This window comes from Emydura macquarii, unplaced genomic scaffold (genome assembly GCF_026122565.2).
Source record: "Emydura macquarii macquarii isolate MOO-44397 ecotype Brisbane River unplaced genomic scaffold, CSIRO-AGI_Emac_v2 contig_1253, whole genome shotgun sequence".
In the NCBI taxonomy this organism is placed as follows: Eukaryota; Metazoa; Chordata; order Testudines; family Chelidae; genus Emydura; species Emydura macquarii.
The window spans coordinates 81049535-81066522 of NW_027131390.1; the positions used below are offsets into that span (position 1 = coordinate 81049535).

General features: G+C 34.6%; 1 protein-coding gene across 1 annotated transcript in view; it reads right to left on the reverse strand.

The window, feature by feature from the left end:
• Nucleotides 1-293: 293 nt before the first annotated feature.
• PSMD14 (proteasome 26S subunit, non-ATPase 14) overlaps nt 294-16988 on the reverse strand; it is a 61239-nt gene continuing 44544 nt past the window's right edge. The window contains exons 8-12 of the mRNA XM_067549370.1: nt 12874-12981; nt 9074-9148; nt 5128-5253; nt 3650-3712; nt 294-711 (exon numbers count right to left, since the gene is read on the reverse strand). Coding sequence (XP_067405471.1) covers nt 613-711; nt 3650-3712; nt 5128-5253; nt 9074-9148; nt 12874-12981 — 471 coding nt within the window. The 3' untranslated portion in view covers nt 294-612. The remainder of the gene's footprint in view (nt 712-3649; nt 3713-5127; nt 5254-9073; nt 9149-12873; nt 12982-16988) is intronic.

Genomic DNA, 16988 nt, shown 5'->3' on the forward strand with positions numbered 1-16988 from the left:
TGTGTTGAGCATCAGTGTATCAACATATCATTTTCATAAGCATTTGTGTTTAATTGAATTGTCTTACATTATAAAAAAAATGTTCTTTTTAAACACATCACTACTTATGAACAAAGCATGTTTGATTTTCTAGGTTACCTCAGTGATTAATTTTCATTTGTGAAGTTTTACTATCTCACTGATGTTTCACTTACTGCATTTTAAAAATGCAAAGGAAACCAGATTTATCTGCATGAGCTTTCTACAACGTTGTCCATTCCATGTATTGACAAAAAGTTTAAACAAACCAGATAGACTGTAAATGTATATTTATTATGGAGCAACAATCAAAATATATATGTACTACTGGTTTTTCCCCAAATATTAAATGAAAACAATACAGTTTGCCCACTCTGTGTTCTTGAACTGCTTTGGAATCTGCAAAGACCCTGACAAAGAAACAGAAGTAATTGCACAACAGAGACTGAAAGGTGTTATAGTGCTGCTCTTAGACTGCAAATGATGCCAGATGTCTTCCATTTAACCAAATATACCTTCAGCAATCTCTGGTTTCTGAGTGTTAGAAACAATAGAAGAATATACACAGAAAGCACCACATTAACAGTAAATTCATTATTTAAATACAACTGTATCCAACATAGCTGCTAAACACTGGACAATATTTGAGGTCATCAGCACATCCACATGTTCTTCTAAATGACGTTTGGGGTCCTGAAAAATAAAGTATGCTATTAGAGGAATCACTAAAACATGAAACACTTCAGAGATGATAGATTTCAACTCTTTGAGAAGACAGTGAATTAATGGACACAGAATGTTTAAGCCCCCAAATTTTCCTTCCTCGAAGATATTGCATGTAGCTTTGACTCTGAATTTCTAGGACCCTGTAGCTCTTAATATTATCAAAGATGTTATATGTGGGTTAATAAGCAAATAGGTTTTTTCAAATTCTGGAAGGATACAGTGACAGCAAATGTTTTTATGCAGTTCCACACATGGGGGATAATCCTCGTTCCAGTGAACTCAATGGCAAAACTCCTACCTTGACTTCAATGGGGCCAGGATTTCATTCACAGTATCTTAGTTGCCTCAGATCTTAGAAGCTAGGTCAATAAAAACTATACCACAGTCAAAAACTACTTTAGAACTGACTGCGAAACCTACAGATAATATATATAACTGTTGATAGTAAGGGGGCACAATTTAAAGGTTCTGGTGGTATGTAATGGGGTTTCAGGTAGGGCATATAAACCCTGGTAAAAACCAGGGAGGAGGGGGAACAAGTGATCTCGCGTTCCCTTGTCCCCACATTGCCTCTGATTATTATTCTGTAAACTCAGCTATAGCTAAACAGAATATACTAGAAATGCAATTTTAGTTATGGCTCTAACCTTCCTTTTTTTTTTGCCAGATTAAGACAGACCTTCACATTTATTTTTATGGTTATCCTCGCTCCACATATTAAAAAGAAAAACCTCAGGGAAGTCTGCAAAAGTTAAGATAGAGTAGGACAACTTCTTTTGAAGCTATTTTGGCCTATTCTTAAAAAGGACATGTATCATTCAAATACGCTTTCTGAAACCCATTTCTATGAGAGTCATACTATTTAAAACGAAAAAAGGGGTGTTTTGTCATAGACTTCAAGGAGGCCAAGATTCCACCTTAGCAAGTATGTAGCACTCTGTATTTTCAAAGCCATGTCTAATTTTGGGTCCACAATGCTGCAAAGATTTATGCATGTGCTTAATTTTACATTCGTGAGTAGTTTGAGTAGCTTCAAGAATATTCCAGTGTATACCTCTTGCAGAGTTCACAGACTTCATAGGAACTACTCAGTGTATAAAGTTAAGCATGTTCTCAAGGCTCTGCAGAATTGGAGCCTACATCTGAACAATGCTTTGAATATAAAGTACCACATAAGTGCTAAGTATTATTAAATTACCTACATAAAATGGATCTAAATCATGTATTTACACAAGTTTACTTTCAGTAGTAAAGTTAAGCACCTACATTAAGCCTTTGCAGAATTGGGGCCTAACTAAATAATCCTCACAATATACCAAAAGGTAGCTTATTTATTCAGATCCATATCTGCTCAGTTTATAGTGTCATTTGGTTGTACAGAGCCTAGTATATACAGCTAGAGACAAGTTATAGTGTACACATGCTTTTTTTTTTTTTAAGGACCTATTTCAAATATTTATTGACTGTATTCCACATTATTCAAAATACTATGAAAAGTTCTGTTGACGGATGTCAAGTCTAAGCTGCTCTTTTCTTATAATCCATTTATAAAGTCCTGTAGTTCTTTAAGATTTCTCCAGTCAAACTCATGACCTTTCTAAACAGAAAAAAATATTCATTCATGTCAGCAGCTGTCTGTGTATTTATAGAACTTGGTATATAAATGACAGAGGAAAAAAACATTGAAAAGGAAACTATTTCATTTAATGATTTTACAAGATATCTTGGACAGTTTCTTTTAGAAAAAAAGTTTGATGTATGAGGAAAAATCTGACTTTTTAACTCTGTATTAACTAAAAACGTTCTGCACCTGCTTTTAAAGAATTGTTTCGATTATAGATTACACAAGGGCTGAGGCTCACAAGAAGGGATATATACAACTATTATAAATCTCTGAAAAAGATGGTTCTTTCTATACATTTATTTTTGGATGGTTTCCTGCCACTGATCTGGAATGCTACAAGAGTGTATGACTGGAAGAAAATTACAGATAAATTATGACATCAGATTGCTGGAAATTGACACACAAAAGTAAACCAGAATCCTCTGAAATACAGTTCATGTTCTTCTACAGCCAGCCATACAAATAAATTCTACCGCTCCTTTAAAGGAAAATAGTTTGGAGGTTTTTTAAAGGCTATCCATTGTTCCTACTACCCTCTGAGACCTACTGAACTCTGAGAACAATATGTTTTCTTACCAATTTTAATCTTTTTCCACTTCAAGATATTTTTTCCTTAGCTTTTAGGCTAAGATCAAAAGTAGCACTAATTTAATATCTGTCAAGTCCTCTGTCAGAAGATTACATCCTGCCATTACAGGAGGATGGACTTGATTTTATAAACAACTCCCCCTCTCCACCAAATCTCAATTGTGGTCCAAAACTCTTTTTCTTATGGAGCACATGCCAATATGAAGGTGGTTAGTGGACTTGCTTGTTTGTGTATTGGCATCAAGCGTCAATGTATCTGCATAACAGGTGAATTTACTCCCCTTCTGCCGGCTCTTCAGCCACAGTGTAATGCATCAGATAACTGACTTCTCCAGAATGCAATAGTGTACTTAGGGTTTTTTGTTTGTTTGTTTCTTTCTTTCTTTTTAAAAAGAAAGATGCAGAAACTACAGGATACTCCCCAGTGGGTTATAACAATTTATCCAGAATATACCTTTAAATTTCATTATAAGAAATTCTATAGCAGACATATAACCTTGCAACCAAACAACGATTTTGAAACCATTTTGCAGATTACCTACAGTCAGAGGCCTAGATAATATTGCTCATCAGAAGTAAGATTCAAGATCTTCCCGAAATTGAGGAGAGCCAGAATATAGAACAGAAATCACCTTGCAATGCTTGTGGTAAAATAATATTAAAAATATAAAAAAGCAGGTTATTACACCTCACCTGCTTGCCAACATTTTTTATTGCCAGCTGTTCAGGTGTCATCTTATCTTCTTCTTCCACAGCCTGTGAAAAACACAAAAAAGGTCAGTGTTTCAAATTTTTTTTACTTTTTCTAGAGCCACAAGATTATAGAAATATAATTCCTTCTTAAAAAAAAATCAAAAGGATAGCAGTGTTTCAGAAGCATATACTAAGTCAAAAGGAAAGGCGCGTCAATTGTTCAGCAAAAGTGGCACAGATTTTTTACATGTTAGTGCAAAAGATTTAGGGGTGTTGTCATGAACAGCTTTATTGTCAGATATTTTAAATTTACTCCCCAAACTATAAGAAAGAAAGATACACTTAGAACTTATAAAATGTTACACAACGGTGGAAATTTGCACCTAATAATCACACCAACAGCTAGTTAAAACACGTTAAAATAGTATATTCAAAGTACAGCATTAACCTCATTGTTTCTAAAAATGGAAAGTTTGATTCTTAACTATGAATTTTTGTATTCTAGTTTAAGTCACTTCTATACATTTTTATTAATACTTTTTTGTATGTAAAATTCCTTGTTTATTTGTTAAGATGTCTGATATGGAGGGTTTGTGTCCTTGACCAACTACTAAATAAAATATTTAAGTTTAATGTTTTAGGGACTTCCAATAAGCAAGTTAAAAATAGACTTTTTAAGAAAGGATTTTTAATATATATAGCACATTTTCCTAGTAAATGTCTGCGTAGGTAGAGCAAGTCTCAATCATTCTTTTATTTAGGAATGTCGTCATTACATGTTACAAATAAGTGTGGACTTGATACTCCAGTTTTAGGCAAGTGTAATGGAGTGAAGAATCAGGCCGTATAGATATTAAAAAGAGTTCTAAATAAACACTATAATGGAAGTATGTATTTTTGAAGTCTTTGATCTAGTAGTCTTTGACAGCAGCAATGACGAATCAAATTAAAGCCAAAATATTCTAAATTAATGTTAACCTACAGAAACTCCAGACCCATCCACTCCAAAGAGTTAAATAGTCAGTCAATCAATGGGATAGACTACACACATCCTTAAAGCTACATACATGTTAAGTGCTTTGCTAAACTGGGGCCAAATTCAGGTGTCTGAGAACAAAAGTGTTCAGTACCAACAATTGTTAATCTTTAGTTAATTATCAATCAGGAATTCAATGCCCACAAAGCTTTGGTCTACTTTAAAAATGACGCTACTAAATATTTCATACAAAAAACACATACATCTCCCGACTGCCCCCAAAAGAGTGTTAAAATATTAGTGAGCACTGAAGCCTGAGAAAAGTTATTCACTTGCAATTATTCAGTGTTCTGGTTAGTGTTTATTTTCTAGGTTCGGGATATTACCATGAGTATATGCAAAGAGATCTGTAATCAACTTCTTATCCAATGATATTTGCTACATAATTCAGTTATTTCATAAGAGCAATTTGAACTACACTGTTATTGTTGGACGTAAATACCTTGTTATAATTCTTAGCTAACTCCAGCATCTCTTTCACTACTGTTTCATTGAGTTTGCAATGTTCACTATAGTCCTGAAGCATCAAACCTTCCATCCAACTCTTCTTATGCAAATTTAGCAACATCTGGAAAATAAAGTCACACAGTTTAACATCTACATTAGAACATAAGTTTCCAGAACTATAAAGGCCCACTTGATACAGAAAGTTAATTTTCTATATATACTTGTAGCGGTGTAGATGAATGAATTCAGTAAGATTAGAAATGTTCCAAAAGTATTTTTGATCTTGAACAATTTGAATACAGGAAGAGTGCACAGAAGCAGCTTCTATCCAATATCTATACTCAACATCCCTGGATTCTGTAATATTCTGGTGCAGCAGATTAGGAATTTTGTAACTGTTCTTTTAAACTGAAAATCTTTTTTAATGAAGTATGAATGTTAATAATACATAATCAGTATAGTAGCTCGTCTTATTTAATTTTGATAATACAATCTTATTTTACACTGTCCCCAGATTTTCGGTTTGTTGTAGACAGTCAAGAGAAAGGAGTTTTTAGCAAATAGGTAGATGACATATAAAGCTTTTGGCCTCTGGGCACACTTGGGAGGCAGTCTGGTGTTGCAAACTAAGCACATTAACTATGTATTCTGGCTGCACTCATGATCCTGGAACTGGAGGACAGTAGGCTGTTGCAGTTGGGGTGGACTTTAGTCGCAACCAATCCAAGTCATGATTTTGTCTATTATAAAACAAATTGTGCCAAAAAATGAATGCCAAAGGAAGACATGGACATTTTTGCATTTATTCACATTTTAGCATACCTCCATGCAGCTGTTTTCCTAGGTTTTAAGATAACTTGTTGCACCCTAAAAGAGTGTTCAAGTTCCACATCTAATAGGGTGCCAAGACCCATGCTGTAAGATTAAGTGAATTTAGGTCTGGTCTTGATGCAATGCCCAGGAGATCTGGGAATTTAAGTTGACAAGCCTAAATAGGTGCTATGAGAATTATCTGAGCCTTGTTTTACTTGACTTTTCTGAAAACCTGATGGAGCAGTGGAATTGGTGGAAAGGCACACATGAAGTCCAGATTCCAATACATAAAGAATGTGTGCATCAAGGATCCACTGCCTATCACAAATCAGTACAGGAGGTATCTGGTGTTCTAATCAAATGGAGCCATTTTGTCCCCACTTCTTCAATATGGGGTTTGTAGCTGAAGTCTTCAATAACCCTTTATTTTAACTTTAATGCCTGGAATTCATATTTGCAAAGGAGTTGCTTTTTCATGCCAGGTGGCCACTGGAAAGAAATGATGAGTCATGAATCATTCCCACAGCTCTCTCACTTTGGAACACAACTAAAAGAAATAGACTCACCCCTACAATGATTGAAGTTGTTAGCTGTATTGTCTGTCAGGATTTGTACTATTAAGTGCTTAGTGACCGTAAAGTTTTTCATAGTAGCCAAATTATTCTGAACACTATTACTTTGCTGTGAAGTCTAGATTAAATGGGCTTCCACAGATCTTAAATTCTGCAACTGTGTAGATGTGCTCCCCAACACAGGCCTGAAGCATTTACACCTTTCACTACAAAGGGAGATGGTTTGATAAGAGACAAAAGTGGACCTTACAGACCACCATATGCAGAATTTTGGAATGCATGCCAACCTTATCACAGACTTGTAAAGATTAGTTAAAGCACTAAGAATTATTATTTACTTGCTCAGACAAGCTCAGGTATGCTTAAAGACTGACAGTTTCTAGTATGTAATTGATACTTAGTCAAGGCTGCAGAGGTCTCATTCTCAGCCTACCAAACAAAGTCATTTATGTACAGGAAGCCCTTACAAAGATATTTGAACTTTAGGAAGAGTTTGATCATGCTACATGCTTGTATTTTAAAGTCTTTTGAATGTCCATAAACATGTCACAAGGCTATAAAAAGATAATCACCCCCTGAAGAATCTAGAGTTGGTTTTATGAAAGTATGCTTTTGCATCAGAATGAAGATAGACTAGATTACTATAAAGGAAGATGTATTGTGGGAATCTGATTCTGTTGGACCAGTCACCCAAATGCAGGTAAACAAACACCCTGATGCCTTGAAAATGGGACTTTAGCTCAAAGGTACTTAGGCGCCTAAATCCCTGTTTTAGGCATCTCGGCAATCCACAAAACCTCCCACTAGGCTGCCTAATGCTATATCCTAAGCTACTTAATCTTATAGACACCCTATTCCAAAGATTAAATAATTATACACACTGGAACAGCTTCAAACAGGAGAGATTGAGGAAGTCCCACCTAGAATATTACATATCTCAGTGTTTAGAGTACTCTCTAGAGAGATGAGAGACTCCTGTGCAAATCCTTTCTTACTCTCAGGCAGGTGATGTTGGTTGGGGGAGGGGGAAGAACCCATCTCCCCCACATCCCAGGTGAGTGGTTCAACCACTGGACTAAAAGGTATAATGAGGACACCACCTCCACCTTCTGTTTTTTTGTGGAATGAGGCAGGTGCTTAACTCATTCTTGCAGGAAACTATTTAGGTGCCTAAGCCACCTCCTTTCAGGAGATGAGTTCCCAGCTGTGGGTAGCTTGCAGAGATAGCAACAATCTCCATCAGAGCAGCAGGGCTTAGAACACACCCCTTTAATCAGCATTTTGCACTGGCTAACTTAGGCAGATCTTGGCGTAGCATGCTGGCTTTTGTGGCCTGCATTCTAAGGCACCTATCTCACTTCATTGTATAGGAAGCCTAGGTGCCTAACTCAGGCTTTAGACAGCATCGTGATTTGCCTAATTCCCTTTATGGATCTGGGCCTACGTGAATTTAGCAGCCTCTATCACAACAGATACACTCCCTGATCTGCATGTTTCAGGTTTCTTTAATGATAAAAAAAATTACTTTTTATTCCTATAAGCTAAAGCGTAACTAGTGAGAGCTGGAGTCTGTTCTGACTCATGCATCTTCAGCAGAACTATCTAGTTCCAACTGTAGAGTCAAATTCCAGCTTTAGTTAAACCCAATTAACTCTAATGAAGACAATGAGCATGTACAGGTGTAAATGAAGAAGGAATCTGGCCTTCAGAACTTGACTATTTTTGATTATGAATAAGTCAAGAAGAACCCAAATTGACTTTCAGATTCCAAGGCTGAGTTTGTGGTACTGGAAGTTAGAAAAAAAATATCTTTTTATTTATAAACTAAGCAAATTTGATATAGAAGTCACTGACACGTAATGGGCATGGAACTGCACAATGCCACTGCTCCAGAGCAAAATTACAAGTTAAGCAGGCCACCACCACTGCTAGATATTTGGGAAAGACTTGGGGAGCTCTATCCAGACCAAATGAAAGCACCTTGCAATGGAAGTGCTTATAGCCCATCCACACCTGAAATACTTTTGATGTGTAGCTCTATGACTTGGAAGTAGGTTTCCCCAAATTCAAGAGCCTCAACCTACTCTGCCAGGATCACCATCCAAGACTTGAAACTTACGGTAATCCTCTTCAGTCTTCTCAAGCACAACACAGAATGAAGACTTTTTTAGGATTAAATACAACTTAAAATACAACTTACGACACGGCCATAGATACCATAGACAAAAACAGCTATCAAGTTATCTGAATATGAGAGAGATTCTTTTCTAGCTTCTTTTATGGACGGTGCTAGCTATGCATACAGATTCTTTCTGGAGGAAATGTAGTTTGTTCAAGAGGGTTCAGCCTAGGTGTACTTTGTGCTGTAACACATCCATAACATGACAGAGGAAAAAAAAGTGATATGGAATCCTAACTGAAGATATCAGAAGTTAAAATTCAAATTACAATACTGCAACATGCCACAAGTCAGTTTAAACGATTTGTAAAGTGGTTTCTTTTACTTAAAATAGAAATATTAAAAAACAAACAAACAAACAAACAAAAAACCCTTACCTTCTGTTCTAGTTCATTCTTCCTATAGTTGATAGTAATGGAGTAATAATGTCTGTTTAGTCCATGAATTAGAGCCTATAAGAGTTTGTGGGAAAAATACGCACACTAAAGTTACTATCATAGATATGAAAAATATTAGTAAGAAAGTGACTATTTAAAGCAGTCTACTTGAAATTGTCAGTTTCTGAAAAAACTTTATAGATAGTGTTGACTACTATACCTGCTCCTAACGATCACATTTTCCTATTTAAAAAAAAATGTTGCTCTTTCCCATTGCCAAATGAAAGGAGAACAATACACAGGGAAACCAGTACAACTATTTGTAAACTGCTGACAAATACAGTAAGCAAACTGAAAAAAAAAGTTTTATTCTCTCTTCAATCTCTTATTTATGGTAAACTTAAGTCTTACTTATAGCAATAGGAAGTAAACGTTTTTCAGACATAAATGTGATTTTTATGTTTACTTTAAACATATCACTTTAATACCTTTCCACACATTTCAGATTTAATTTTTAATCATTTGAGCTGTAGTATTGTGATAACAAGTGAAATAGCCATTAACGTTTCAGCTGCTGGTCAGACACGATATGTATGAAGTAGATCTTTAGTATTAAGACAGTGTTTTAAATTTTCAACTTTAAATGCAAGAATGCATTGCCAGGTACTGGCATGTGCTTTGTTGATGCAAGGTTTTTACACTTGCACCTCACCAACCATAAGAGGTTTAGAATAAACACATTAAGTTATATGACACCTTTATAGGTATGCTCCAAGTTTTGCTGCTTCGTTGCAGTATCAAAAAATAATGGGCACACTTTTGAAACGTACATCTTAAGGCATGGGTTGGATTAAGATGCACTTTCTCAGCAACAGTTGTGTATGAACATAACAAATCCTTATAGGTTAGCTGTTTTGTCCTCACAATATTAAAAAAAAAAAAAAAAGATGTGAGCAATTACACATTGCAACACATACGAAGTACAGAAATATTTGATATTCTAAATTCTGTGTTGACCATTTCACCTATTTATTGATGTCTATTCCTTAAAGCTATCAATAGCTAGCACTTGTTACACAAAATGCAAGTATAGTTTTTCATTTTAGTGCTTCAAAATTCTAACTCAATTAAAATGTAAGATTTACCATAAAGTAAAAAAAAAAACAGATTTTTTTGCATGTATTTGTATACTATTTAAAGAAATACTTAAACAATTACATTTTATATGAATCAATTGTATGTTAACTATAGTTTGTTAAACTGCTGATTGTCAAAGAAAGATATACAACATTTAGCTTTACTGTTGTTAGTAGAATCTCAAAATCAAAACACTTGTCTATTTATTGATATAGTAATTTCAGGCTTAAATTACTGAAAGATTCTGTAGTTTCTTTTGACATTCTCTACTCCCCAACCCCCACACTGAAAAACTGTACACTCTGTTTTAACTCAGCTGTGGATAAGGAGAGGCTTTCAAAAGCTCTGAAGGGATTTAGGACTACAAGTTCTAAATAGACTTTGACAATCTCCTCTAAAATCATTGCTTTTCTAAAGACAACAGTAAATTGAATTTAAGTGTTATCTGAGCAAAAGTGCAAACACTTAAATAAAGGGCTCCACTACTCCTTTTTTAAAACTGTATTTTAGTCACTAGACTAGGTTAACTGGAAACCTCTAAAATGTACACCTAACTTGCTGTCTATATTTTAAAAGGACATTGTTCCTTAAGTGTTTTGTTTCACTGTAAAAGATTAGTATGTGTTAAAAATTAGCTATGCAGGTAAACTGCAAGTGAAAACGTTCTATTAATAATGACAGCAAAAAGAAAAAAACAGAATGAGAGGCCAAATAATGCAATACTTAAGTCCTGTAATGCTAAAATCTTAAATAAGATTGTCTTATGTTTCACAAAGTGGTTTTGGGGGAAAAAAAAGGGGGGGGGGGGGGGAGAACGACGAGGCACAATATGTGTGAAATCCTAGCCCCACTGAAGTCAGTGGGAATTTTGCCATCAACTTCAATGGGGTCAGCATTTCACTCAGGGACTTTAGCTACATTCGTTCTCTGTGGAAAGATTCAGTCTTAAGAACTGTCATATCTATACACTTAATTTCAAACTACAATATTTTAACGTAATAATGAAATATGTCATGGGTGACCTGCAATTAGTGAAAAAAACTTACGTCTGAAATATGCCATGCTGCAATGACAATGATCTTAGACTGTGAGATATTACTTAACCTTTTGCAAAAAATAATGAAGCAGTATGATACAATGGGGGTTTACAAGAGAGGTCATTACATACAGCCTAAAAAAGCCCAGTAATATATTCTCTGGAAACAGGCAAGCATGGGCTTGCCTGTACCCAATCAAAAACATTAGTAGGTTATTTCATACTCATTATACTTTGCAGTTTTCACAGACTCAAAAATCAAAAGCAAAACACTTCAAACTTTTGAAACCAACTATTTCACTTGTATGACTATTTTTGCTAAGTTTCTTTTTTATTAAAAAAAAAAAGTATTTTAATGCATAAAATAATAAAAGCTACTAATGTTTTGAAGGTAGGGATTTAATAATGGTTAGCTGGCATCTCCCCAAAGATAGCTATCTCATGGTAAAAGTTGAAGCCTCTAATTTCAGTTCTACTGTGGCTACTATATTGTCTTTCAATATGCTGTATTTAGCAACATACATTAGTATTACTGTTCATGTAATTAATCTTCAGAGAAATAATTAGGCTTCCTAGTTGCAACTATCCATGCCTTTTACAATACATTTTAAAATAAATATGTTTTTCTTCAGGGGAAAAAAAAAATCTGTAAAAAAATCCAGGCACAAGAATACAAATAAAGCATTAATCACTCAGGGGGATACTTCTTGTTTCAGAACAGAAGAAGGTTTCTGCAATGAAGGTTTGGCTTCAATGAAGACCAGAGTATTGGCCTTAATTGTCAACACGAAACCAAATAGAGTAAATATTCAAAAGAGAAACTCAATGTTTTAAACTTTATAAATTCTTACAACAATATATACAACAATGTACTAAAGTAAAATAGGATTATGATTGAAATGGTCAATTATACATTCAAATGATCTATTCCATTCTCCCTCTCCATACACACTTCATCAAGTTACAGGGTCATCCATGTAATAGCCAGAGTTGGAGATGGAATATTTGTTTATGACACATTAAAAGGTTGAATAGATATTAAGCAAAAGACATGTAGCAGTAAAGCAAGTGGAAAGAGATCATAATGATTAATGGATAGGGTATTTTTCAATGGTTGCTTTAAAAGTAGTTTATTCTTTTATCATGTATAATTGGGATGCTTACCAGCAGATGATAAAAACACCATTTTCTCCTCCTGGTTATAGGAAAACTCAAGCACATGTTAACAGGAGCAGTTTTAAAACTGCGATACTGAAAAAGGATTCCATTTGTCCTCTCTTGTATCGCTGATATGGTAAGGCCAAAAAAGCTAGAGAATTGTGCTCCCAAATTCACACATAAGACTGTTATTTTAAGTTTTTCATTTTATAAATCTGTACTAAACCTTGACAGTATCTTCTTAAATTCTGTGTTTACATTTGACTAATTTAGAGCTCAATCCTACACTTATAAATTAGGAGTAGACCTATTCAAATATCAAGTTAATTTTATGTGCACATTAAAATACTGCAAGGAGGGGTTACATACAAATTATAGCTGTAATATTTTAAGATACCTTGTCTCATCACTTTGATTAAACACCACTCAATATAAAAAAGAGTTTATCATCATCAACTACTGAGTTTACCTGGATAGATGGCTTGTTTAAGTGACCCAGATTTGAAGTTGTTTGTCTTGGTTCATGTCCCAAGACCATCATATTAGCATTGATCAATCTGAAGGCATCAATAACAACCTGTAAAAACAAGATGTCAAGTCAATTCTTTTTAGAAAATGCGAGCAAAGGTGCCAAGCAACAGCGGACAAGGCATGATCAACTCTCATCTGTTTTTGGCCTTTTTCCAGAAAATCTTTTAATTATAATATTAATAAAAAAGAACCTCCTGCTGCCTATGCCATCAGCACACAATTCTTTACCTTGTTTTGAAAGGTGACACGAATTTCTACATTTTTCATGGAACTATTATGTTTTATGTACTTTTTAATCATATAACATTGAAAAAATTACTAAATATACATACTATAAACTTCAAAGGCATGTATATATTTGTCACCTAAATCTTATCTAATCAAAATGAATGACAGAGAGAGACTAAAACTGAAAGTGAGCACAAGCTAAGGGACTGTGTCTAAAGCCCAGTCCTGTCACATCAATTACACCACCACAATACTTGAAATGACAACAAAATTATAGCCAGCAAGGAACTTGCCCCATGGATTCCCTTCTAGTCAGATGCTTTTTGCTTCTTGTGTCTAAGAAAGGGTCTATAAACTGTCTGATGGATTAAAAAGTCCTTGTCAGTGTCATGCTCAGGAGTAAGAAAGAGTAAAAGACGACCAAGGTCATTTATGATTTAAGGAACATGGAAGGTAGCATACAGTGTTATTTCATTAAAAATGAAAAAAATAAGTAGAGCCTCCATCTACCCTATTTCTACACTTTGTTGAAATTGTTGAAGAAACCTTTGCAAAGAAATATTTAGTGGCCTCATTCAATAAAATAATCACTTAACCTGCTGCTAGGTGAGGAGAGAGATAGCTTAGAACACATCACGGTCATACAACTAAAACTGTCATTGTCACCTCCACCTATCATTATAGATTCATAACTACAAGCTAAGATTTTGATTTATTTAGGCCCTAATCCTACTATCAGATCTGTGCACATGGAACCTCGCACCGATGCAGAGTCCCATTGAAACCAAACTGGGTGCCACATGCATGCAGGCACCTGCCAGCATGGTTTTGATTGAAGTGTTGGGGCCTTATTTTTAAAGATTCTCATTTTGTCATGTTCTTAAACTGGATTTATCCTTCACAGGTTTTAAGAACTTACATTAAAATTCCTGAGACATTTCCATTGCAGTTATACATTTTTTCCACACCATAACTTTTAAACAATACCACACGACATCTAGACACCAAGGTCCAATATGTTGAGAAACTAGATATCCCACTGTTTTATAATAGCTTATTCTAAAGCAAGCTAGAACACAAGAATTGTCCATATTTTAAAAATTAAAGAAAAATAATTTTTAGTGCTTCTCACTAATTCCGAATTTCCCTTCAAGTTAAACAAATTAGGACACTACCCATAAACCTAATTAAGTGGGAGTGTAATGCAATTATAATATTATATTAAAGGGCACAGGGAGGTAACAGAAATGAATTGGCAGAGATTAGTATGGAAATTTAAAAATGTAATTATTTACAGTATTTTAAACTGAAAGGCAACCTAACAGCGATCACACACACTGTGTTTAAGACACAGCGAACAAAATACTGCCATTGTAGGTAAGTATCAAACACATAACGATATACAAAGTATTGGAGGATATTTGCACCACTAGAAGGACCATATTTTTTCTCTTGTGCTTGTGTGTTGTTGATTGCATGGTGCATATCTAGTTTAGAAAGGGTCCATGTTTTCTGCTAAATGTGTTCAGCACCTAGTACAGCAAATAAGCAGCTATAAGTAGATTGGAAGTCATAACCCTTTTTAAAAGGTTAAATTTCCCATATGGTCTATCCATTATGCAGTTGTAAACTAATCATGTATACAATCCTGGACTCTTAGCTGACTGGCCAGATCCTTCTCCATCTTGTATCTTAAAGTTGCTTTCAGCAAATATGTGATAGTTCTGATCCTCTTATTAGAATATCAGTGACTCAATTTACATCAGATCGCATGGTGACAGCTACCTTATAAATTCTTGTTAAAACCAAAACACCCCAACATTCCACCAGTCTCTCTCACATACACACTTCTCTTCCTTCTCTCAGCTAACTAGATTAATTTATTTAGCAAACACAATTATTTTAGCATATGGAATTTTAATCTTGCTAAAGAAAAAGTTTGATTCCTTTAATATTTTAAGCCATTAAAAACCTATAAGACATTAACTAAAACACTTCAACATATCTGCTGTTTCCCCCTTGTAATACAAAAAGATCAATTGTCTTTTAACGTTCTTTTCAGCAGATTTTACTTTAATTCAAGACTTTAAGACTAGTTTTTGTACGTGTAAAAGTACATTTTATCAGTTTTCCAACTCCTGAAATTTCATTTTAACCAGATGTTCTAATTTATAAACACCTGCAAATGCCCAACCATAATAAGGAGTACAAAAAAAGTAAAGCAAGGGGGGGAAAAACACTGTAGTCCTCCAGAGACTCCTAGATAGCAAAATCAAACAAATAAAAATTTACTCTCAGGAGCAAGATGCATTAACTTAGCAGGATACCACAACTCAGTGCTTCATCATAATTTAACTTCCTAATGACTACACTCCTAGACTGTTGTTTAAATGACTGCTCCACTGGAAATCATAGAGCTCATCCAAAAATACAATGGCATTTTTGACTAATCATTTGTTCTAATACTTGGATTCCATGTGTACCTTTCAAGGTATGTTTCTGAAAGAAAAAACAAACTCCTAACATATTAGCATTGCAGCACTGCTTTGATAGTAAAATAAAACATTTTAACTACTGTACACAATGTTGCATTTGAACAATTTTCATAGTAACATATATTAGACAACTAGCTGCTGAAATATTTAAGAACTACACTCAATATGGGTCCAACCTTGCAACCCTTACTCATGCAAATAATTTCCATTATTTCAATGGCACTACTCACATTAACAAGGGTTACAGGCTCTATATGTGCAACTCTGGTGAAAGGAAATACAAATATCTGCTAAATTGTTAGCCCACTACTTGTTCAGACTCCATTGTGAAATACTGAACGCACAATTCTTACATGTTCAGAAAACAAGGGTGTCTAATCTAGACAGAATACAGAAAGTATGAATTGAATGACATTTTTCTTGTTAGTAGCATTATGACAACCAATAAAAACTAAATACTTTAGATACACCAAGATTAAAGGAATTCATTGCCATCACTATAGCAACTGTCTTAAGGAAACCAACATGCTCAACAACCTGCAACCTAAATTTAGATCTAGTACGCAATAAAAGCATAAATACAGCAATATACCCTACATTTACATTTCTGTGAAATCTTCTAATTGCTTTTTGCACAGTGAGAACAAATCGGTTCCTCCTTTAGAGCATCATATCAAAATAAATAGACTCATTAATGTCCAGTGCACTAATGAGCAATGGGTGAAGTAGGTGTTAATTATGCCACAGTAAGATTCAAGGAAAAAGCCCTGGTGAGCCTTGGAGGTGTGTACAAACTAAAGTCTTTTTTCTGTGTTTATTTTGAAGTACAGCATGATGCAATCATATGACAGCAACATGGTCACCTCATATTTAACAATGGAACTTTAGAGACAGTAATTTGAATAGAGAACCTCTAAGGATTAATTAAAGCAAAGGAAAAATCTATTTTCCAGAATTACTTAAATAATTTAAGGGATTTATTGTAGCTCCAAATTTATAGTTTTCATTGTACTTATTGCCTCACTACAACTTGCACCATATTAACAAAAACAGTAACAGTTTTGCATGAGGCTTTTAGACTACTTCTCTGTGAAGGGGGAAAAAAGTCCAACTCAAATCTATGGTAGTAGGATGTTTTCCAGATTATGATGGTAACACTTATAAATATACTTTTCCACACTGCAACTTTTTCACCATCCTGACCATTTAATTTGTCCTGGTACAAAGTATCACAAGACTTTTCAGAGGTCACTTCTACAGTAGACAGCTTATAACAAAACCATTAGCAGTTTGGCTAGTTTAAGAAAACCTCTTACTTTCCTTTTTTGTT